General features: G+C 46.9%; 2 protein-coding genes across 3 annotated transcripts in view; one reads left to right on the top strand and one right to left on the bottom strand.

Annotated features, from left to right (window-relative positions):
- Positions 1 to 16,311, bottom strand: part of BOP1 (BOP1 ribosomal biogenesis factor) — an 80,293-nt gene extending 63,982 nt beyond the window's left edge. The window contains exons 1-2 of the mRNA XM_040334355.1: positions 16,155 to 16,311; positions 2,148 to 2,288 (exon numbers count right to left, since the gene is read on the bottom strand). Of these exons, the coding sequence (XP_040190289.1) occupies positions 2,148 to 2,288; positions 16,155 to 16,190 (177 nt within the window). The 5' untranslated portion in view covers positions 16,191 to 16,311. The remainder of the gene's footprint in view (positions 1 to 2,147; positions 2,289 to 16,154) is intronic.
- A 128-nt stretch (positions 16,312 to 16,439) lies between these two features.
- HSF1 (heat shock transcription factor 1) overlaps positions 16,440 to 22,826 on the top strand; it is a 44,278-nt gene continuing 37,891 nt past the window's right edge. The window contains exon 1 of one of the 2 annotated variants that reach the window (XM_040334353.1): positions 16,440 to 16,557. The gene's annotated coding sequence lies outside the window, so the exon portion shown is untranslated. The remainder of the gene's footprint in view (positions 16,558 to 22,826) is intronic. The other variant, XM_040334352.1, reaches the window with a different exon arrangement.

Here is a 22,826-nt window from a genome sequence, read left to right as displayed (position 1 = left end):
TTTAGCAGCAAACCAAATTCCCAGAGGGTCTGGCAGGTGATAGACACATCCACCTCTAACTCTGAGCCTGAAGAAGCTTCTAGAAGATCGTCCAGGTATCCTATGATAGCGATCCCGCGCTGCCTCAGCAGGGCCAGAATCGGAGCGAGCACCTTAGTGAAAACCCTTGGTGCCGAAGCCAGGCCAAAAGGGAGGGCCGCAAATTGAAAGTGCTCCTCCCCGACCGCAAAGCACAGAAATCTCTGGTGCCTTGCGCATATGGGGATATGCAGGTACGCGTCCTTGATATCCAAGGACGCCAGGAAATCCCCTTGATGGAGTGCCGCCACTACAGAGCGAACCGACAGGCCCCCCCCCCCGCACACACGGCAGCAAAACAGCACCCCCGGAAGCAGACACAGCCCCCAGCCACAGGATGGAGCCCTCCAGGCGGACCCCCCACCTCACGGCCGATCCCGCCAACCAGAACGTGGGGAAAGGAGGGAGAGGAAGGGAAAGAGGAAAGCAGGGAGGACCCAAATCGACCTCCCAGGATTGCCCAGCCGCACCACCCTGCCAAAGCAAGGGGACTGCTACTTAAATATTGCATTTTTTTCAAAATTGTCGCTCTATTTTTGTTTATAGCGCAAAAAATAAAAACCGCAGAGGTGATCAAATACCACCAAAAGAAAGCTCTATTTGTGGGGGAAAAAAGGACGCCAATTTTGTTTGGGGGCCACGCCGCACGACCGCGCAATTGTCAGTTAAAGCGACGCAGTGCCGAATCGCAAAAACTGTCTGGGTCCTTTACCTGCCTAATGGTTCGGGGCTGAAGTGGTTAACATGGGTCTATTCACCAGGGCCCAGATTCTTAAAGGACTTACAACGGCGCAGCGCCATGTGAGCCGTCGTAAGTCCTAATCTGGCCCGTCGTATCTATGCGCCTGATTCTTAGAATCAGTTACGCATAGATATCCATTAGATCCGACAGGCGTAAGGCTCTTACGCCGTCGGATCGTAACTGCAATTTTTTTTTTGCCCGCTAGGCGGCGCTTCCGTCGATTTCCGCGTCGAGTATGCAAATTAGCTAGATACGCGAATTCCCGAACGTAAGCGCGTCCGACGCAGTAAAGTTACGACGTTTACGTTAGGCTTTTCCCGGCGTAATGTTGCCCCTGCTATATGGTGGCCTAAGTGCGGCACAACAATGTCAAGTATGGCCGTCGTTCCCGCGTCAAAATTTTAAAAAGTTACGTCGTTTGCGTAAGTCGTCCGTGAATGGGGCTGGGCGTCATTTACGTTCACGTCGAAAACAAGGATGTCCTTGCGACGTCATTTGGAGCAATGCACACTGGGATATTTTAGGGACGGCGCATGCGCAGTTCGTTCGGCGCGGGGACGCGCTTCACTTAAATGATACACGCCCCCTACCCGCCGAATTTGAATTCCGCCGCGTGATTTACGCTATGCCGCCACAACTTTACAGGCAAGTGCTTTGTGAATAAAGCACTTGCCTGAAAAAATTGTGGCGGCGTAACGTGAATCGGATACGTTACGCCGCTGCATAGATACGCCATTCTACGAGAATCTGGCCCCTAGATATACACATTCTATCGATTATATGACTTTTTTCCCACTTTAGAGAACACTTAAGATGTTTTGTTAGCTGTAGATCGTTGTCATCAGTTACTAGATAACTCGTCACAATCAGCACTGCACCGATTGCAAATCAATTTATAACTTTTCTGGATATTTTTGTTGTTATAATAAAACCGACCAATAAAATTAGAGACCGATCGTTTCTTTGTCACAGAATCAGCAGCCGATCAAATACTTTGTTCCCTCCCTGTAGGGGGGAGGGGGGGTGTTCTGTAGCCCTCAGAGTCTGTAGCTGATGGGAATACAGGACAGGAAGGGATCGGCTGACAAGACTTCTGGCGGGATCCACAGATATTTACCAGATGGAGAGGAGGGGATTGTTGGTGGTCGCGGAGCCCAGGCCTGCGGGGGGCGCTGTCACCTCTCTATCACCACAATCCTCTTCTCATCGATCACACAGAATGTGATCTGGGAGTGTGCGCCCCTACACCTCACACCCCGATACCCCGAGGGGCCTGGGGACCCGATCTGATCACACAGAGGAATGATGGGAAATGTTCAGGGATTACCTCCTCCTCGTCATCATCTTTATCCTCCTCGCTGCTCTCACTCCCAGAATCCTCCAGACCAGAGAACACGCTCTCCTCGCTGTCCGTCACATCCAACTCATCACTGCGACCTCCGACCTCCTCACCGATCAGAGGCTCCGCCTACGTGGGGGAGAGAGAGGGAGAGTCATTGGGGGACACCATGGGGGAGGGGTGATTAGGAGGTTATGGGGGGACAAAGGGGGATTAGGCGCCATCATGTAAGTATATTACTTTGTATCTCTCCCGTCTGATCAATGTTTATAAACAATGTTACTTTGTATCTCTCCATCTGAGCAATGTTTATAAACAATGTTACTTTGTATCTCTATCTCCTGTCTGATCAATGTTTATAAACAATGTTACTTTGTATCTCTCTCCCGTCTGATCAATGTTTATAAACAATGTTACTTTGTATCTCTATCTCCCGTCTGATCAATGTTTATAAACAATGTTACTTTGTATCTCTCTCCCGTCTGATCAATGTTTATAAACAATGTTACTTTGTATCTCTATCTCCCGTCTGATCAATGTTTATAAACAATGTTACTTTGTATCTCTATCTCCCGTCTGATCAATGTTTATAAACAATGTTACTTTGTATCTCTCTATCTCCTGTCTGATCAATGTTTATAAACAATGTTACTTTGTATCTCTCTATCTCCTGTCTGATCAATGTTTATAAACAATGTTACTTTGTATCTCTATCTCCCGTCTGATCAATGTTTATAAACAATGTTACTTTGTATCTCTCTATCTCCTGTCTGATCAATGTTTATAAACAATGTTACTTTGTATCTCTCTATCTCCCGTCTGATCAATGTTTATAAACAATGTTACTTTGTATCTCTCTCTCTCCCGTCTGATCAATGTTTATAAACAATGTTACTTTGTATCTCTCTATCTCCCGTCTGATCAATGTTTATAAACAATGTTACTTTGTATCTCTCTATCTCCCGTCTGATCAATGTTTATAAACAATGTTACTTTGTATCTCTCTATCTCCCGTCTGATCAATGTTTATAAACAATGTTACTTTGTATCTCTCTCTCCTGTCTGATCAATGTTTATAAACAATGTTACTTTGTATCTATCTATCTCCCGTCTGATCAATGTTTATAAACAATGTTACTTTGTATCTATCTCCCGTCTGATCAATGTTTATAAACAATGTTACTTTGTATCTCTCTATCTCCCGTCTGATCAATGTTTATAAACAATGTTACTTTGTATCTCTCTCTCTCCCGTCTGATCAATGTTTATAAACAATGTTACTTTGTATCTCTATCTCTCCCGTCTGATCAATGTTTATAAACAATGTTACTTTGTATCTCTATCTCCTGTCTGATCAATGTTTATAAACAATGTTACTTTGTATCTCTCTCTCTCCCGTCTGATCAATGTTTATAAACAATGTTACTTTGTATCTCTCTATCTCCCGTCTGATCAATGTTTATAAACAATGTTACTTTGTATCTCTCTATCTCCCGTCTGATCAATGTTTATAAACAATGTTACTTTGTATCTCTCTCTCTCCCGTCTGATCAATGTTTATAAACAATGTTACTTTGTATCTCTCTATCTCCCGTCTGATCAATGTTTATAAACAATGTTACTTTGTATCTCTCTATCTCCCGTCTGATCAATGTTTATAAACAATGTTACTTTGTATCTCTATCTCCTGTCTGATCAATGTTTATAAACAATGTTACTTTGTATCTCTCTATCTCCTGTCTGATCAATGTTTATAAACAATGTTACTTTGTATCTCTCTATCTCCCGTCTGATCAATGTTTATAAACAATGTTACTTTGTATCTCTCTATCTCCCGTCTGATCAATGTTTATAAACAATGTTACTTTGTATCTCTCTCTCCCGTCTGATCAATGTTTATAAACAATGTTACTTTGTATCTCTCTATCTCCCGTCTGATCAATGTTTATAAACAATGTTACTTTGTATCTCTCTATCTCCCATCTGATCAATGTTTATAAACAATGTTACTTTGTATCTCTCTATCTCCCGTCTGATCAATGTTTATAAACAATGTTACTTTGTATCTCTCTATCTCCCGTCTGATCAATGTTTATAAACAATGTTACTTTGTATCTCTATCTCCCGTCTGATCAATGTTTATAAACAATGTTACTTTGTATCTCTCTATCTCCCGTCTGATCAATGTTTATAAACAATGTTACTTTGTATCTCTATCTCCCGTCTGATCAATGTTTATAAACAATGTTACTTTGTATCTCTCTATCTCCTGTCTGATCAATGTTTATAAACAATGTTACTTTGTATCTCTCTATCTCCCATCTGATCAATGTTTATAAACAATGTTACTTTGTATCTCTCTATCTCCCGTCTGATCAATGTTTATAAACAATGTTACTTTGTATCTCTCTATCTCCTGTCTGATCAATGTTTATAAACAATGTTACTTTGTATCTCTCTATCTCCTGTCTGATCAATGTTTATAAACAATGTTACTTTGTATCTCTCTATCTCCCGTCTGATCAATGTTTATAAACAATGTTACTTTGTATCTCTATCTCCTGTCTGATCAATGTTTATAAACAATGTTACTTTGTATCTCTCTCTCTCCCGTCTGATCAATGTTTATAAACAATGTTACTTTGTATCTCTCTCTCCCGTCTGATCAATGTTTATAAACAATGTTACTTTGTATCTCTATCTCCCGTCTGATCAATGTTTATAAACAATGTTACTTTGTATCTCTATCTCCTGTCTGATCAATGTTTATAAACAATGTTACTTTGTATCTCTCTATCTCCTGTCTGATCAATGTTTATAAACAATGTTACTTTGTATCTCTATCTCCTGTCTGATCAATGTTTATAAACAATGTTACTTTGTATCTCTCTATCTCCCGTCTGATCAATGTTTATAAACAATGTTACTTTGTATCTCTCTATCTCCCGTCTGATCAATGTTTATAAACAATGTTACTTTGTATCTCTCTCCCGTCTGATCAATGTTTATAAACAATGTTACTTTGTATCTCTCTCTCCTGTCTGATCAATGTTTATAAACAATGTTACTTTGTATCTCTCTATCTCCCGTCTGATCAATGTTTATAAACAATGTTACTTTGTATCTCTATATCCCGTCTGATCAATGTTTATAAACAATGTTACTTTGTATCTCTATCTCCCGTCTGATCAATGTTTATAAACAATGTTACTTTGTATCTCTCTCTCCTGTCTGATCAATGTTTATAAACAATGTTACTTTGTATCTCTATCTCCCATCTGATCAATGTTTATAAACAATGTTACTTTGTATCTCTATATCCCGTCTGATCAATGTTTATAAACAATGTTACTTTGTATCTCTATCTCCCGTCTGATCAATGTTTATAAACAATGTTACTTTGTATCTCTATCTCCCGTCTGATCAATGTTTATAAACAATGTTACTTTGTATCTCTCTATCTCCTGTCTGATCAATGTTTATAAACAATGTTACTTTGTATCTCTATCTCCCATCTGATCAATGTTTATAAACAATGTTACTTTGTATCTCTATCTCCCGTCTGATCAATGTTTATAAACAATGTTACTTTGTATCTCTCTATCTCCCGTCTGATCAATGTTTATAAACAATGTTACTTTGTATCTCTCTATGTCCTGTCTGATCAATGTTTATAAACAATGTTACTTTGTATCTCTATCTCCTGTCTGATCAATGTTTATAAACAATGTTACTTTGTATCTCTCTATCTCCCATCTGATCAATGTTTATAAACAATGTTACTTTGTATCTCTCTATCTCCCGTCTGATCAATGTTTATAAACAATGTTACTTTGTATCTCTATCTCCCGTCTGATCAATGTTTATAAACAATGTTACTTTGTATCTCTCTATCTCCTGTCTGATCAATGTTTATAAACAATGTTACTTTGTATCTCTCTATCTCCCATCTGATCAATGTTTATAAACAATGTTACTTTGTATCTCTCTATCTCCCGTCTGATCAATGTTTATAAACAATGTTACTTTGTATCTCTCTCTCTCCCGTCTGATCAATGTTTATAAACAATGTTACTTTGTATATCTCTATCTCCCGTCTCATCAATGTTTATAAACAATGTTACTTTGTATCTCTATCTCCCGTCTGATCAATGTTTATAAACAATGTTACTTTGTATCTCTCTATCTCCCGTCTGATCAATGTTTATAAACAATGTTACTTTGTATCTCTCTATCTCCCGTCTGATCAATGTTTATAAACAATGTTACTTTGTATCTCTCTATCTCCTGTCTGATCAATGTTTATAAACAATGTTACTTTGTATCTCTCTATCTCCTGTCTGATCAATGTTTATAAACAATGTTACTTTGTATCTCTCTATCTCCCGTCTGATCAATGTTTATAAACAATGTTACTTTGTATCTCTATCTCCTGTCTGATCAATGTTTATAAACAATGTTACTTTGTATCTCTCTCTCTCCCGTCTGATCAATGTTTATAAACAATGTTACTTTGTATCTCTATCTCTCCCGTCTGATCAATGTTTATAAACAATGTTACTTTGTATCTCTATCTCCCGTCTGATCAATGTTTATAAACAATGTTACTTTGTATCTCTATCTCCTGTCTGATCAATGTTTATAAACAATGTTACTTTGTATCTCTCTATCTCCTGTCTGATCAATGTTTATAAACAATGTTACTTTGTATCTCTATCTCCCGTCTGATCAATGTTTATAAACAATGTTACTTTGTATCTCTATCTCCTGTCTGATCAATGTTTATAAACAATGTTACTTTGTATCTCTCTATCTCCTGTCTGATCAATGTTTATAAACAATGTTACTTTGTATCTCTCTATCTCCCGTCTGATCAATGTTTATAAACAATGTTACTTTGTATCTCTCTATCTCCCGTCTGATCAATGTTTATAAACAATGTTACTTTGTATCTCTATCTCCCGTCTGATCAATGTTTATAAACAATGTTACTTTGTATCTCTCTATCTCCCGTCTGATCAATGTTTATAAACAATGTTACTTTGTATCTCTCCATCTCCCGTCTGATCAATGTTTATAAACAATGTTACTTTGTATCTCTCTATCTCCCGTCTGATCAATGTTTATAAACAATGTTACTTTGTATCTCTCTATCTCCCGTCTGATCAATGTTTATAAACAATGTTACTTTGTATCTCTCTCTCTCCCGTCTGATCAATGTTTATAAACAATGTTACTTTGTATCTCTCTCTCCCGTCTGATCAATGTTTATAAACAATGTTACTTTGTATCTCTATCTCCTGTCTGATCAATGTTTATAAACAATGTTACTTTGTATCTCTCTATCTCCCGTCTGATCAATGTTTATAAACAATGTTACTTTGTATCTCTATCTCCCGTCTGATCAATGTTTATAAACAATGTTACTTTGTATCTCTCTATCTCCCGTCTGATCAATGTTTATAAACAATGTTACTTTGTATCTCTCTATCTCCGTCTGATCAATGTTTATAAACAATGTTACTTTGTATCTCTCTATCTCCTGTCTGATCAATGTTTATAAACAATGTTACTTTGTATCTCTCTATCTCCCGTCTGATCAATGTTTATAAACAATGTTACTTTGTATCTCTCTATCTCCTGTCTGATCAATGTTTATAAACAATGTTACTTTGTATCTCTATCTCCTGTCTGATCAATGTTTATAAACAATGTTACTTTGTATCTCTCTATCTCCGGTCTGATCAATGTTTATAAACAATGTTACTTTGTATCTCTATCTCCCGTCTGATCAATGTTTATAAACAATGTTACTTTGTATCTCTCTATCTCCCGTCTGATCAATGTTTATAAACAATGTTACTTTGTATCTCTCTATCTCCCGTCTGATCAATGTTTATAAACAATGTTACTTTGTATCTCTATCTCCCGTCTGATTAATGTTTATAAACAATGTTACTTTGTATCTCTCTATCTCCCGTCTGATCAATGTTTATAAACAATGTTACTTTGTATCTCTCTATCTCCTGTCTGATCAATGTTTATAAACAATGTTACTTTGTATCTCTATCTCCCGTCTGATCAATGTTTATAAACAATGTTACTTTGTATCTCTCTATCTCCGTCTGATCAATGTTTATAAACAATGTTACTTTGTATCTCTCTATCTCCTGTCTGATCAATGTTTATAAACAATGTTACTTTGTATCTCTATCTCCCGTCTGATCAATGTTTATAAACAATGTTACTTTGTATCTCTCTATCTCCTGTCTGATCAATGTTTATAAACAATGTTACTTTGTATCTCTCTATCTCCCGTCTGATCAATGTTTATAAACAATGTTACTTTGTATCTCTCTATCTCCCTTCTGATCAATGTTTATAAACAATGTTACTTTGTATCTCTCTATCTCCCGTCTGATCAATGTTTATAAACAATGTTACTTTGTATCTCTCTCTCTTCTGTCTGATCAATGTTTATAAACAATGTTACTTTGTATCTCTCTCCTGTCTGATCAATGTTTATAAACAATGTTACTTTGTATCTCTCTCTCCTGTCTGATCAATGTTTATAAACAATGTTACTTTGTATCTCTATCTCCTGTCTGATCAATGTTTATAAACAATGTTACTTTGTATCTCTCTATCTCCCGTCTGATCAATGTTTATAAACAATGTTACTTTGTATCTCTCTATCTCCCGTCTGATCAATGTTTATAAACAATGTTACTTTGTATCTCTCTATCTTCCGTCTGATCGATGTTTATAAACAATGTTACTTTGTATCTCTCTATCTCCCGTCTGATCAATGTTTATAAACAATGTTACTTTGTATCTCTCTATCTCCCGTCTGATCAATGTTTATAAACAATGTTACTTTGTATCTCTCTATCTCCTGTCTGATCAATGTTTATAAACAATGTTACTTTGTATCTCTAACTCCCGTCTGATCAATGTTTATAAACAATGTTACTTTGTATCTCTCTATCTCCTGTCTGATCAATGTTTATAAACAATGTTACTTTGTATCTCTCTATCTCCCGTCTGATCAATGTTTATAAACAATGTTACTTTGTATCTCTCTATCTCCTGTCTGATCAATGTTTATAAACAATGTTACTTTGTATCTCTCTATCTCCCGTCTGATCAATGTTTATAAACAATGTTCCTTTGTATCTCTATCTCCTGTCTGATCAATGTTTATAAACAATGTTACTTTGTATCTCTCTATCTCCCGTCTGATCAATGTTTATAAACAATGTTACTTTGTATCTCCATCTCCCGTCTGATCAATGTTTATAAACAATGTTACTTTGTATCTCTCTATCTCCCGTCTGATCAATGTTTATAAACAATGTTACTTTGTATCTCTCTATCTCCCGTCTGATCAATGTTTATAAACAATGTTACTTTGTATCTCTCTATCTCCCGTCTGATCAATGTTTATAAACAATGTTACTTTGTATCTCTCTATCTCCCGTCTGATCAATGTTTATAAACAATGTTACTTTGTATCTCTCTCTCCCGTCTGATCAATGTTTATAAACAATGTTACTTTGTATCTCTCTCCCGTCTGATCAATGTTTATAAACAATGTTACTTTGTATCTCTATCTCCCGTCTGATCAATGTTTATAAACAATGTTACTTTGTATCTCTCTATCTCCTGTCTGATCAATGTTTATAAACAATGTTACTTTGTATCTCTCTATCTCCCGTCTGATCAATGTTTATAAACAATGTTACTTTGTATCTCTCTCCTGTCTGATCAATGTTTATAAACAATGTTACTTTGTATCTCTCTATCTCCCGTCTGATCAATGTTTATAAACAATGTTACTTTGTATCTCTCTATCTCCCGTCTGATCAATGTTTATAAACAATGTTACTTTGTATCTCTCTCCCGTCTGATCAATGTTTATAAACAATGTTACTTTGTATCTCTCTCTCTCTCCAGTCTGATCAATGTTTATAAACAATGTTACTTTGTATCTCTCTCTCCCGTCTGATCAATGTTTATAAACAATGTTACTTTGTATCTCTCTCTCTCCCATCTGATCAATGTTTATAAACAATGTTACTTTGTATCTCTCTATCTCCTGTCTGATCAATGTTTATAAACAATGTTACTTTGTATCTCTCTATCTCCTGTCTGATCAATGTTTATAAACAATGTTACTTTGTATCTCTCTATCTCCTGTCTGATCAATGTTTATAAACAATGTTACTTTGTATCTCTAACTCCCGTCTGATCAATGTTTATAAACAATGTTACTTTGTATCTCTCTATCTCCCGTCTGATCAATGTTTATAAACAATGTTACTTTGTATCTCTATCTCTCCCGTCTGATCAATGTTTATAAACAATGTTACTTTGTATCTCTCTATCTCCCGTCTGATCAATGTTTATAAACAATGTTACTTTGTATCTCTCTCTCCCGTCTGATCAATGTTTATAAACAATGTTACTTTGTATCTCTCTCTATCTCCCGTCTGATCAATGTTTATAAACAATGTTACTTTGTATCTCTAACTCCCGTCTGATCAATGTTTATAAACAATGTTACTTTGTATCTCTCTATCTCCCGTCTGATCAATGTTTATAAACAATGTTACTTTGTATCTCTATCTCTCCCGTCTGATCAATGTTTATAAACAATGTTACTTTGTATCTCTCTATCTCCCGTCTGATCAATGTTTATAAACAATGTTACTTTGTATCTCTCTATCTCCCGTCTGATCAATGTTTATAAACAATGTTACTTTGTATCTCTCTATCTCCCGTCTGATCAATGTTTATAAACAATGTTACTTTGTATCTCTCTCTCTCCTGTCTGATCAATGTTTATAAACAATGTTACTTTGTATCTCTCTATCTCCTCTCTGATCAATGTTTATAAACAATGTTACTTTGTATCTCTCTCTATCTCCTGTCTGATCAATGTTTATAAACAATGTTACTTTGTATCTCTAACTCCCGTCTGATCAATGTTTATAAACAATGTTACTTTGTATCTCTCTATCTCCCGTCTGATCAATGTTTATAAACAATGTTACTTTGTATCTCTCTATCTCCCGCCTGATCAATGTTTATAAACAATGTTACTTTGTATCTCTCTATCTCCTGTCTGATCAATGTTTATAAACAATGTTACTTTGTATCTCTATCTCCCGTCTGATCAATGTTTATAAACAATGTTACTTTGTATCTCTCTATCTCCCGTCTGATCAATGTTTATAAACAATGTTACTTTGTATCTCTCTATCTCCTGTCTGATCAATGTTTATAAACAATGTTACTTTGTATCTCTCTCCCGTCTGATCAATGTTTATAAACAATGTTACTTTGTATCTTTCTCCCGTCTGATCAATGTTTATAAACAATGTTACTTTGTATCTCTCTTTCTCCCGTCTGATCAATGTTTATAAACAATGTTACTTTGTATCTCTCTCTATCTCCCGTCTGATCAATGTTTATAAACAATGTTACTTTGTATCTATCTCTCCCGTCTGATCAATGTTTATAAACAATGTTACTTTGTATCTCTCTATCTCCGTCTGATCAATGTTTATAAACAATGTTACTTTGTATCTCTCTCTCTCCCGTCTGATCAATGTTTATAAACAATGTTACTTTGTATCTCTCCATCTCCCGTCTGATCAATGTTTATAAACAATGTTACTTTGTATCTCTATCTCCCCTCTGATCAATGTTTATAAACAATGTTACTTTGTATCTCTCTCCTGTCTGATCAATGTTTATAAACAATGTTACTTTGTATCTCTCTATCTCCTGTCTGATCAATGTTTATAAACAATGTTACTTTGTATCTCTATCTCCCGTCTGATCAATGTTTATAAACAATGTTACTTTGTATCTATCTATCTCCCGTTTTTTTTTTTTTTTTAAAGCGCCCCTGCCTCGGTAGCTCGCACGCAGAAGCGAACACATACGTAAGTCCCGCCCACATATGAAAACGGTGTTCGCGATCGTTAGAGCGAGAGCGATAATTCTAGCCCTAGACCTCCTCTGTAACTCAAAACATGCAACCTGTAAAAAAATTAAAGCGTCGCCTATGGGGATTTTTAAGAACCGAACTTTGGCGCCATTCCACGAGCGTGTGCAAATATGAAGAGCGGCATGTTAGGTATCTATTTACTCGGCGCAACTACATCTTTCACATTATACAAAAAAATTGGGCTAACTTTACGTTTTTCTTTTTTTTCTTTAACCACTTCAGCCCTGGACCAAAATGCAGCTAAAGAACCCGGCCACTTTTTGCAATTCGGCACTGCGTCGCTTTAACAGACAATTGCGCGGTGGTGCGACGTGGCTCCCAAACAAAATTGCCGTCCTTTTCTCCCCACAAATAGAGCTTTCTATTGGTGGTATTTGATCACCTCTGCGATTTTTATTTTTTGCGCTATAAACAAAAATAGAGCGACAATATTGAAAAAAAGTGCAATATTTTTAACTTTTTCCTATAATAATAAATATCCCCCAAAAATATATATAAAAAAATCCTCAGTTTAGGCCGATACGTATTCTTCTACCTATTTTTGTTAAAAAAAAATAAAAAAAAACGCAATAAGCGTTTATCGGTGGGTTTGCGCAAAATTTATAGCGTTTACAAAATAGGGGATAGTTTTATTGCATTTTTATTATTTATTTTTTTTACTACTAATGGCGGCGATCAGCGATTTTTTTCGTGACTGCGACATTATGGCGGACACATCGGACAATTTTGACACATTTTTGCGATTTTTGTCATTTTCACAGCAAAAAATGCTATAAAAATGCTCTGATTACTGTGAAAATGACAATTGCAGTTTAGGAGTTAACCACAAGGGGGCGCTGAAGGGGTTAAGTGTGACCTCATGTCTGTTTCTAACTGTAGGGGGGCGGGGCTGGACGTGTGACGTCATTGATCGTCTTTCCCTATATCAGGGAACACGCGATCGATGACGGCGCCACAGTGAAGAACGGGGAAGGTGTGTTTACACTCACCTCTCCCCGTTCTTCAGCTCCGGTGACCGATCGCGGGACTCCAGCGGCAATCGGGTCCCGCGGTCACGGAGCTTCGGACCGGACCACACAGCTGGGCACTTAAAGAGGACGTACAGGTACGTGCCTGTGCCCAGCCGTGCCATTCTGCCGACGTATATCTGCAGGAGGCGGTCCTTAAGTGGTTAAAGAAAACCGTGTTTGTAAAATTGCTGCGCAAATACCGTGCGAGATAAAAAGTTGCAATGACCGCCATTGTATTCTCTAGGGTCTCTGTGTGATTTTCTAGCAATAAAATGATGATTTTCACATGTAGGAGAGAAGTGTCAGAATTGTCCGGATGGGAAGAGGTTACCCCCAGGGTGTGACAAATGTGCTTGGAATCTAAGAGCCAGAAAACGCGCCCCGTCCCGACGAGCTTGCGCGCAGAAGCGAACACATATGTGAGCAGCGCCCGCATATGTAAACGATGTTCAAACTACACACGTGAGGTATCGCCGCGATCGAGAGCAATAATTCTATCCCTAGACCTCCTCTGTAACTCAGAACATGCAACCTGTAGAATTTTTTTAAATGTCGCCTATGGAGATTTTAAAGGGTAAAAGTTTGTCGCCAATCCACGAGCGGACGTTATTTTGAGGCGTGACATGTTGGGTATCAATTTACTCGGTGTAACATTATCTTTCACAATATAACAAAAAATTGGGATAACTTTACTGTTGTCTTATTATTTAATTTAAAAAAGTGTATTTTTCCCAAAATAAGTGCGCTTGTAAGACCGCTGCGCAAATACGGCGTGACAGAAAGTATTGCAACGATCGCCATTTTATTCTCTAGGGTGTTGGGATAAAAAATATATATAATGTTTGGGGGTTCTAATTAGAGGGAAGGACATGGCAGTGAAAATAGTGAAAAATGACATTAGAATTGCTGTTTAACTTGTAATACCAACGGCCACCACCAGATGGCGCCAGCTCACAGAAGAAAGCTTGGGACTTCACAAAGCCGCGGCCTCAATTACCGGCCGTCGCGGGCCCGCTGCAATCGCGTGGCGGGGGAGCGCACGCAGACACAGGATCCTGTGCGCCCTCACCTCGATCGCCTTGTAGGCCGCAAACCCGCGGCCTCAATTACCGGCGGGCGCCAGGTCACAATTTCTTGTCGCAATTGCGACCTGGCGCCCGGATTTTGTCGAGCCCTGTGTTAATCATCACCAAACCTTTTCTGACATTTCTTACTTACAAGTGAAAATCATTATTTTCTGCTAGAAAATTACTTGGAACCCCAGCCGTGGGGGGCGCGCATCGCGGCGATTGGTGGTGCGGCGCGTCAGTCCGACCCCCCCGCTACACCGATCTCGGTAAAGAGAGGCTCTTTACCACCTGATCAGCCTCGTCCAATCACGGCTGATCAAAATGTAAAACAGGAAGAGACGTTGATGCCTTTTCCTCACTCGCGTCTGACAGAAAGGAGAAGAGACGATCGGCGGCTCTCCTGACGGGGGGAGGGGTATACACGATTGTTTATCGGTGCAGCCCCCCCCACGCGGATGCCCACACTGGACCACCAGGGAAGGGGCAACATGTGGAGGGCCAGGTATGTACCCCGTGGCCATCCACATATGAAACAATAGATGCCAGTCAGTGCCCACAAATGGACACTGGCAACACGATAAAATAAGTGATGCCCAGCAATGCCACCATCAGTATCAGTGCCGCCCATGAGTACCCATCAGTGCCGCCCACGAGGAGCCATCAGTGCCGCCTATCAGTGCCCACTAGTGCCCATCAGTGCCGCCCACGAGTAGCCATCAGTGCCGCCCACGAGTAGCCATCAGTGCCGCCCACGAGTAGCCATCAGTGCCGCCCACGAGTAGCCATCAGTGCCGCCCACGAGTAGCCATCAGTGCCGCCCACGAGTAGCCATCAGTGCCGCCCACGAGTAGCCATCAGTGCCGCCCACGAGTAGCCATCAGTGCCGCATACCAGAGCCGCCTATCAGTAACCATCAGTGCAGCCATATCAGTGCCCGTAATTGAAGAAGAAAAACTTTTGCTGTCTTTTTTTATTTGTTGCGCAAAAAATAAAAACCCGCAGAGAAGATCAAATACCAAAAGAAATCTCTATTTGTGGGAAGGAAATGATAAAAAATGTAGTGTTGTGTCCAGTGTCGCACGACCGCGCAATTCTCATTCAAATTGCGACAGCGCTGAAAGCTGAAGATTGGCCTGGGCAGGAAGGGGGGGGGGGGGTAAGTGCCCCCCCCCGGTATTGAAGGGGTTAATGAAAATAAGCAGCAGACTCCGCCCAGTTTCGTTGTATAACGTAAAAGAAGATATTCCGCCGCCGCGAGAGTCGCCATCTTTTATTCTAAGCAAGAAAATCGCGATCCTCATTTTTAGCCGCAGAGGGCAGCGAGGGTGAGATGTGTGGGGGAAGGGAGGTAAAGCAGAGCGGTGCTGAGCAGCAGGAAATCCTCGGGTTATTGGAGGGGGGGAGGGGTCTGGTTTATTATCCCGGATGTTGTGTTGTCACCAGAACAGGAATAGAGGGGAAATCTTCCATCGGGGACACCCGTCACTATGGAGGGATTTCCTGTCACTTCCTGTTGTGTCTCTGGGACAGGAAGTGACAGGAAATCTCCTCCATGGGGACACCCATCAACAACGAAGAGAAGCGCTCTGTCTCCAGTAAATCGCGGGTGGAGGGGGACCCGGGGGGTTTTGTTGTGGGTTTCCTTATCACAGATTTCCCCTCACTTCCTGTCTGGTAAAAGGAAGGGGTGTCACCAGGACAGGAAGTGAGGTGAAATCTCCCCCAAATGGGGACACCTGGCAGAAGTTATAGCCCCCCCCCCCCCGATTGCATCCTGAGGAACCCCTCCCCCCACCTTACTGTAATATGGAGGGGGGAGGGGATGAATGATGGAGAGGCCCCCCCACACTGACACCCCCCATAGATATCACACAGAGGAATCTGATTGGTTGCTCACCGTCTCCGCCCCTCCGGCCTCGTCCTTCCTCTTCATGTTGCCTGTGTCGGGTGATGTCGGGTGTCGGTGACCCGGTTCGGGGAGGAGAAGATCGGACGCTGAACACGTTGTGCCTCAGAGAGAATCAGCATGGACCGGAAGTCTCCACGGCCCCGCCCACAAGACCGCCGGAAGTCATCGTCCGCCATGATTCTGGTGGCAGCAGAAAGCGTCCCATGTGCGGCGGGTGTAGCAAGATGGCGGATTCATGTGTCTGATGGGGGAGAGTGGGTGTAGAAAGATGGCGGGTGCGCAGGCGCAGAGAACACAGACTGAGACGTAACAACATGGCGGCCACCAGAGCAGTGCAGGCCTCTCCCTGTGCGCCACTCACCCGAGAGCCCTGAGGAGACACCCGGAACGGGTAACTACCGCCCCATTCTCACTACTACCCCTTTCTACTGCCCCCGCCGGGGTATTTATCACTTCTCACCCTATATACCCCCTCCTGACACTATATACCCCCTCCCATCCCCCACCTGACACTATATACCCCCTCCCATCCCCCACCTGACACTATATACCCCCTCCCACATGACACTATATACCCCCTCCCATCCCCCACATGACACTATATACCCCCCACCTGACACTATATACCCCTTCCCATCCCCCACATGACACTATATACCCCCTCCCATCCCCCACCTGACACTATGTACCCCCTCCCATCCCCCACATGACACTATATACCCCCTCCCATCCCCCACCTGTATCTCTATCTCCCGTCTGATCAATGTTTATAAACAATGTACCGTATTTATCGGCGTATACCGTGCAAAATCGTTGGTGCGCGATATACGCCGATACCCGTGCCGAGTTTGAACTACTGCGCCGGCATATACCGAGCGCAGTACACTTGTGTGTAGTCGGGCAGGCTCGGCTCCTCTCGCAGTCACGTCCTGGACGTACAGTACGTGACCGCGAGAGGAGACGAGCCTGCCCGACTACACGAGTGTACTGCGCTCGGTATATGCCAGCGCGGGGAGGACACCGCAGACGGACGCCGGACCCGACGAGGAGGACACCACCGAAGCCGCAGACGGACCGCCGCGCAAGACACCAAAACTGTAAGTACTAAAATCTTTTTTTCACAGGAATGCGGGTCCACTTTAGGGGTGCGCGCTATACACCGGAGCGCGCAATACCCCGATAAATACGGTAACTTTATTTCTAAGGCTTTGGGACTCCAGCCAATCGCATTCAGCGCCATTGTCCACCAATAGAGAAAACCTGGACTACCAGTGACCCAGGAGTGGCCGACCAAACTACACCAAGAGCCCGACGGCCACTCCTCCGGGGGGGGGGCCCCTAGAGGAGCCCGATGTCCACTCCTCCGGGGGGGGGGGTGGGCCCTAGAGGAGCCCAACGGCCACTCCTCCGGGGGGGGCCCCTAGAGGAGCCCAACGGCCACTCCTCCGGGGGGGGGTGGGCCCTAGAGGAGCCCAACGGCCACTCCTCCAGGGGGGGGTGGGCCCTAGAGGAGCCCAACGGCCACTCCTCCAGGGGGGGGGGGGGGGCCCTAGAGGAGCCCAACGGCCACTCCTCCGGGGGGGGGGGGGGGCCCTAGATGAGCCCAACGGCCACTCCTCCGGGGGGGGGGGCCCCTAGAGGAGCCCGATGTCCACTCCTCCGGGGGGGGGGTGGGCCCTAGAGGAGCCCAACGGCCACTCCTCCAGGGGGGGGTGGGCCCTAGAGGAGCCCAACGGCCACTCCTCCAGGGGGGGGGGGGTGGGCCCTAGAGGAGCCCAACGGCCACTCCTCCGGGGGGGGGGGGTGGGCCCTAGAGGGGCCCAACGGCCACTCCTCCGGGGGGGGGGGGGGCCCTAGAGGAGCCCAACGGCCACTCCTCCAGGGGGGGGGTGGGCCCTAGAGGAGCCCAACGGCCACTCCTCCAGGGGGGGGGGGGGGCCCTAGAGGAGCCCAACGGCCACTCCTCCGGGGGGGGGGGGGGGGCCCTAGAAGAGCCCAACGGCCACTCCTCCGGGGGGGGGGGGTGGGCCCTAGAGGAGCCCAACGGCCACTCCTCCAGGGGGGGGGGTGGGCCCTAGAGGAGCCCAACGGCCACTCCTCCAGGGGGGGGGGTGGGCCCTAGAGGAGCCCAACGGCCACTCCTCCAGGGGGGGGGGTGGGCCCTAGAGGAGCCCAACGGCCACTCCTCCAGGGGGGGGGGTGGGCCCTAGAGGAGCCCAACGGCCACTCCTCCAGGGGGGGGGGGGGGGGCCCTAGAGGAGCCCAACGGCCACTCCTCCAGGGGGGGGTGGGCCCTAGAGGAGCCCAACGGCCACTCCTCCGGGGGTGGGCCCTAGAGGAGCCCAACGGCCACTCCTCCGGGGGTGGGCCCTAGAGGAGCCCAACGGCCACTCCTCCGGGGGGGGGGTGGGCCCTAGAGGAGCCCAACGGCCACTCCTCCAGGGGGGGGGGTGGGCCCTAGAGGAGCCCAACGGCCACTCCTCCAGGGGGGGGGGGTGGGCCCTAGAGGAGCCCAACGGCCACTCCTCCGGGGGGGGGGGGGTGGGCCCTAGAGGAGCCCAACGGCCACTCCTCCGGGGGGGGGGGGGGGGCCCTAGAGGAGCCCAACGGCCACTCCTCCAGGGGGGGGGGTGGGCCCTAGAGGAGCCCAACGGCCACTCCTCCAGGGGGGGGGGTGGGCCCTAGAGGAGCCCAACGGCCACTCCTCCAGGGGGGGGGGTGGGCCCTAGAGGAGCCCAACGGCCACTCCTCCAGGGGGGGGGGGGGGCCCTAGAGGAGCCCAACGGCCACTCCTCCAGGGGGGGGGGGGGTGGGCCCTAGAGGAGCCCAACGGCCACTCCTCCGGGGGGGGGTGGGCCCTAGAGGAGCCCAACGGCCACTCCTCCGGGGGGGGGGGGCGGGCCCTAGAGGAGCCAACGGCCACTCCTCCGGGGGGGGGGGGGGGCCCTAGAGGAGCCCAACGGCCACTCCTCCGGGGGGGGGGTGGGCCCTAGAGGAGCCCAACGGCCACTCCTCCGGGGGGGGGGGTGGGCCCTAGAGGAGCCCAACGGCCACTCCTCCGGGGGGGGGGGGGCCCTAGAGGAGCCCAACGGCCACTCCTCCGGGGGGGGGCCCTAGAGGAGCCCAACGGCCACTCCTCCGGGGGGGGGTGGGCCCTAGAGGAGCCCAACGGCCACTCCTCCAGGGGGGGGGGGTGGGCCCTAGAGGAGCCCAACGGCCACTCCTCCAGGGGGGGGGGGGTGGGCCCTAGAGGAGCCCAACGGCCACTCCTCTGGGGGGGGGTGGGCCCTAGAGGAGCCCAACGGCCACTCCTCTGGGGGGGGGTGGGCCCTAGAGGAGCCCAACGGCCACTCCTCTGGGGGGGGGTGGGCCCTAGAGGAGCCCAACGGCCACTCCTCCGGGGGGGGTGGGCCCTAGAGGAGCCCAACGGCCACTCCTCCAGGGGGGGGGCCCTAGAGGAGCCCAACGGCCACTCCTCCGGGGGGGGAGTGGGTGGGCCCTAGAGGAGCCAACGGCCACTCCTCCGGGGGGGGGGGTGGTCCCTAGAGGAGCCCAACGGCCACTCCTCCGGGGGGGGGGTGGGCCCTAGAAGAGCCCAACGGCCACTCCTCCGGGGGGGGGGGGGTGGGCCCTAGAAGAGCCCAACGGCCACTCCTCCGGGGGGGGGGTGGGCCCTAGAAGAGCCCAACGGCCACTCCTCCGGGGGGGGGGCGGCCCTAGAGGAGCCCAACGGCCACTCCTCCGGGGGGGGGGCGGCCCTAGAGGAGCCCAACGGCCACTCCTCCGGGGGGGGCGGCCCTAGAGGAGCCCAACGGCCACTCCTCCGGGGGGGGGGGTGGGCCCTAGAAGAGCCCAACGGCCACTCCTCCGGGGGGGGGGGGTGGGCCCTAGAAGAGCCCAACGGCCACTCCTCCGGGGGGGGGGGCGGCCCTAGAGGAGCCCAACGGCCACTCCTCCGGGGGGGGGGGGCGGCCCTAGAGGAGCCCAACGGCCACTCCTCCGGGGGGGTGGCACTAGAGGAGCCAACGGCCACTCCTCCGGGGGGGGGTGGGCCCTAGAAGAGCCCAACGACCACTCCTCCGGGGGGGGGGTGGGCCCTAGAAGAGCCCAACGGCCACTCCTCCGGGGGGGGGGGGGGGCCCTAGAAGAGCCCAACGGCCACTCCTCCGGGGGGGGGGTGGGCCCTAGAAGAGCCCAACGGCCACTCCTCCGGGGGGGGGGGTGGGCCCTAGAAGAGCCCAACGACCACTCCTCCGGGGGGGGCGGCCCTAGAGGAGCCCAACGGCCACTCCTCCGGGCTAGTAGTAGTTTCTTGGACCGGTGGCCCTTGGGTCCAGTGCCAACACTTTGACTCTTCACCCATAACATCCTCCGCATGTACCGTATTTATCTGGCTATAACGCGCCCCGGCGTATAGCGCGCACCCCCGAACTTGAAGGAAAATTCCTGGAAAAAAAAAAAATACTTACAGTTTGGATGCCCCTCGTCGGTGTCTTGTCCATCGGCGGCCTCGTCCGGTCCGGCGTCCTTCTGCGGCCATCGTGGTGTCCTCCCCGATCGATTCCCGCGCTGTGTTTGAACCACTGCGCCGGCATATACCGAGTGCAGTACACTCGGGTATAGTCGAGCAGGCTTGGCTTCTCTCGCGTAAAGGACGTACAGGACGTGACCGCGAGAGGAGCCGAGCCTGCCTGAGTATACCCGAGTGTACTGCGCTCGGTATATGCCGGCACAGTGGTTCAAACACAGCGCGGGTATCGGCGTATATCGCACACCCACGATTTTGCCCTGAAAAGTGCGCGGTATACGCCGATAAGTCTTTCTGCGATCCATGTCTGAGGAATGAGGACCGCTTCCTCCTCTCCCGAGCCCCTGAACTGCCGTTGGACTGACGCATTTCTCCATCCAAGCTCATCCTGTGGAGAAACGCGTTCGTCAAGGTCAGTCAGCACTCGCTGAACCCGCCATAAGACCTCCGCGTCCTGCGGGGGCAGGTTGGCAAAGCACACTGTTACTCTGCCCCATTGCCGACTCTTCAGCCAGGATTTCAGGACTGTTGGCGGGTATTTCCTGATAGTCCCAGGCAAAGGGAGCCCAGCCCTGGTGCTGAGCAGAGTCTAGCAGCCGTCTGTAGGCGATCTCCAGCTCGGCCAGAAAATCGGCATCTTCCAGTGCACTTCTCTGAAATCCATGATTTCCTCCAACCGCCACTCCAAATCACTCCCAAAGTAGAGTCCCCTGTAGGGTTGTCCCGATACCAGTATCGATACCAAGCATTTGCGCGACTACTTGTACTCGCGCAAATGCTCCCGATGCCTTAGCCAATACCTGGAGTGGGTCAGCGGGCAGAGAGGAGGGCGAGTCCTGAAGGAAGTAAGCTGGCAGGGAGTTCTGGGCGCAGCCGCATCATCATTTGGGATCGGCGACCGGAGCCGTTACATTCGGTTGCGGACATGACGCTCCGTGCTGCCGTCAGAGACGCCCATCTTTGTACACCCTGCACTCGGCCGCAGTAGACATCATGTTACACACAACCCATATAGTTTGGGCCGGGTGTAACAAGATGGCCGCTGCCGCTTTTAAATCGGTTCTCCACCCTAAAGTGGAGTCCCGCTGATCGGAACCCTCCCCCCCTCCGGTGTCACATTTGACACCTTTCAGGGGGGAGGGGGGTGCAGATACCTGTCTAAAGACAGGTATTTGCACCCACTTCCTGCCCGGCAAAAGACGGGCATTCCGTCACATCCCATCGCCCCCCCCCCCGTTGTATGCTGGGAACACTCGGCTCCCAGCACACAGCGTGTGAGCCAATCGGCGGGCGCAGCGTGACTCGCGCATGCGCCGTAGGGAACCGGGCAGTGAAGCCGCAGCGCTTCACTTCCTGGTTCCCTCAGCGTGGATGGAGGGGGGAGCAGCAGAGTGACGAGCGATCGGCTCGTGCTCTGCTGCGATCGGCGCTGGACTCCAGGACAGGTAAGTGTCCTTATATTAAAAGTCAGCAGCTGCAGTATTTGTACCTGCTGGCTTTTAATATTATTTTCCCGTGGCACATCCGCTTTAATGCGGCTGAGGGCAAGGAGTACCAGGATGGGCATTGCAGGCAGCCTTCCCTAATGGCATTTTAGTGCCGGCCCATAAATGCCACCTGCCAGTACCCGCCATCTATCGGTGTCACCTAATCTGTGCTTTGAGAAACTGTCACATGACATTGAATAAAAGTATTGGTACTTGTACTCGGCCTTAAAGTGTTACCGGGACAACCCTGGTCCCCTGTCAGCTTCACATACAACAGTCCCAGACCGCCGTAACCAAAGCCTTCCATTGGGCTGTCATCCACTATCCAGGGACATGCTTGGGATACACCGAAGGGCTCTGTAGCTCTCCTCCAGGCGCATCTCTGCCCAGACCAGCCTGCTTAACCGGTTAACGCCCACCGCATGTACATATACATCCACAGAATGGCACGTACAGGCATATGGGCGTACATGTACGTCCCCGCCTTTCCGCGGGTCCGATCGGGACCCCCCCCCCGGTACATGCGGCGGTCGGTAATCCGTGGGGAGCGATCCGGGACGAGAGCCGCTCCGTCGCGATCGCTCCCCGGAGCTGAAGAACGGGGAGAGTCGTATGTAAACACGGCTTCCCCGTGCTTCACTGTGG

Source organism: Rana temporaria, assembly GCF_905171775.1.
Source record: "Rana temporaria chromosome 5 unlocalized genomic scaffold, aRanTem1.1 chr5z, whole genome shotgun sequence".
NCBI classification, from domain to species: Eukaryota; Metazoa; Chordata; class Amphibia; order Anura; family Ranidae; genus Rana; species Rana temporaria.
This window is presented reverse-complemented; position numbering and strand designations above follow the sequence as displayed.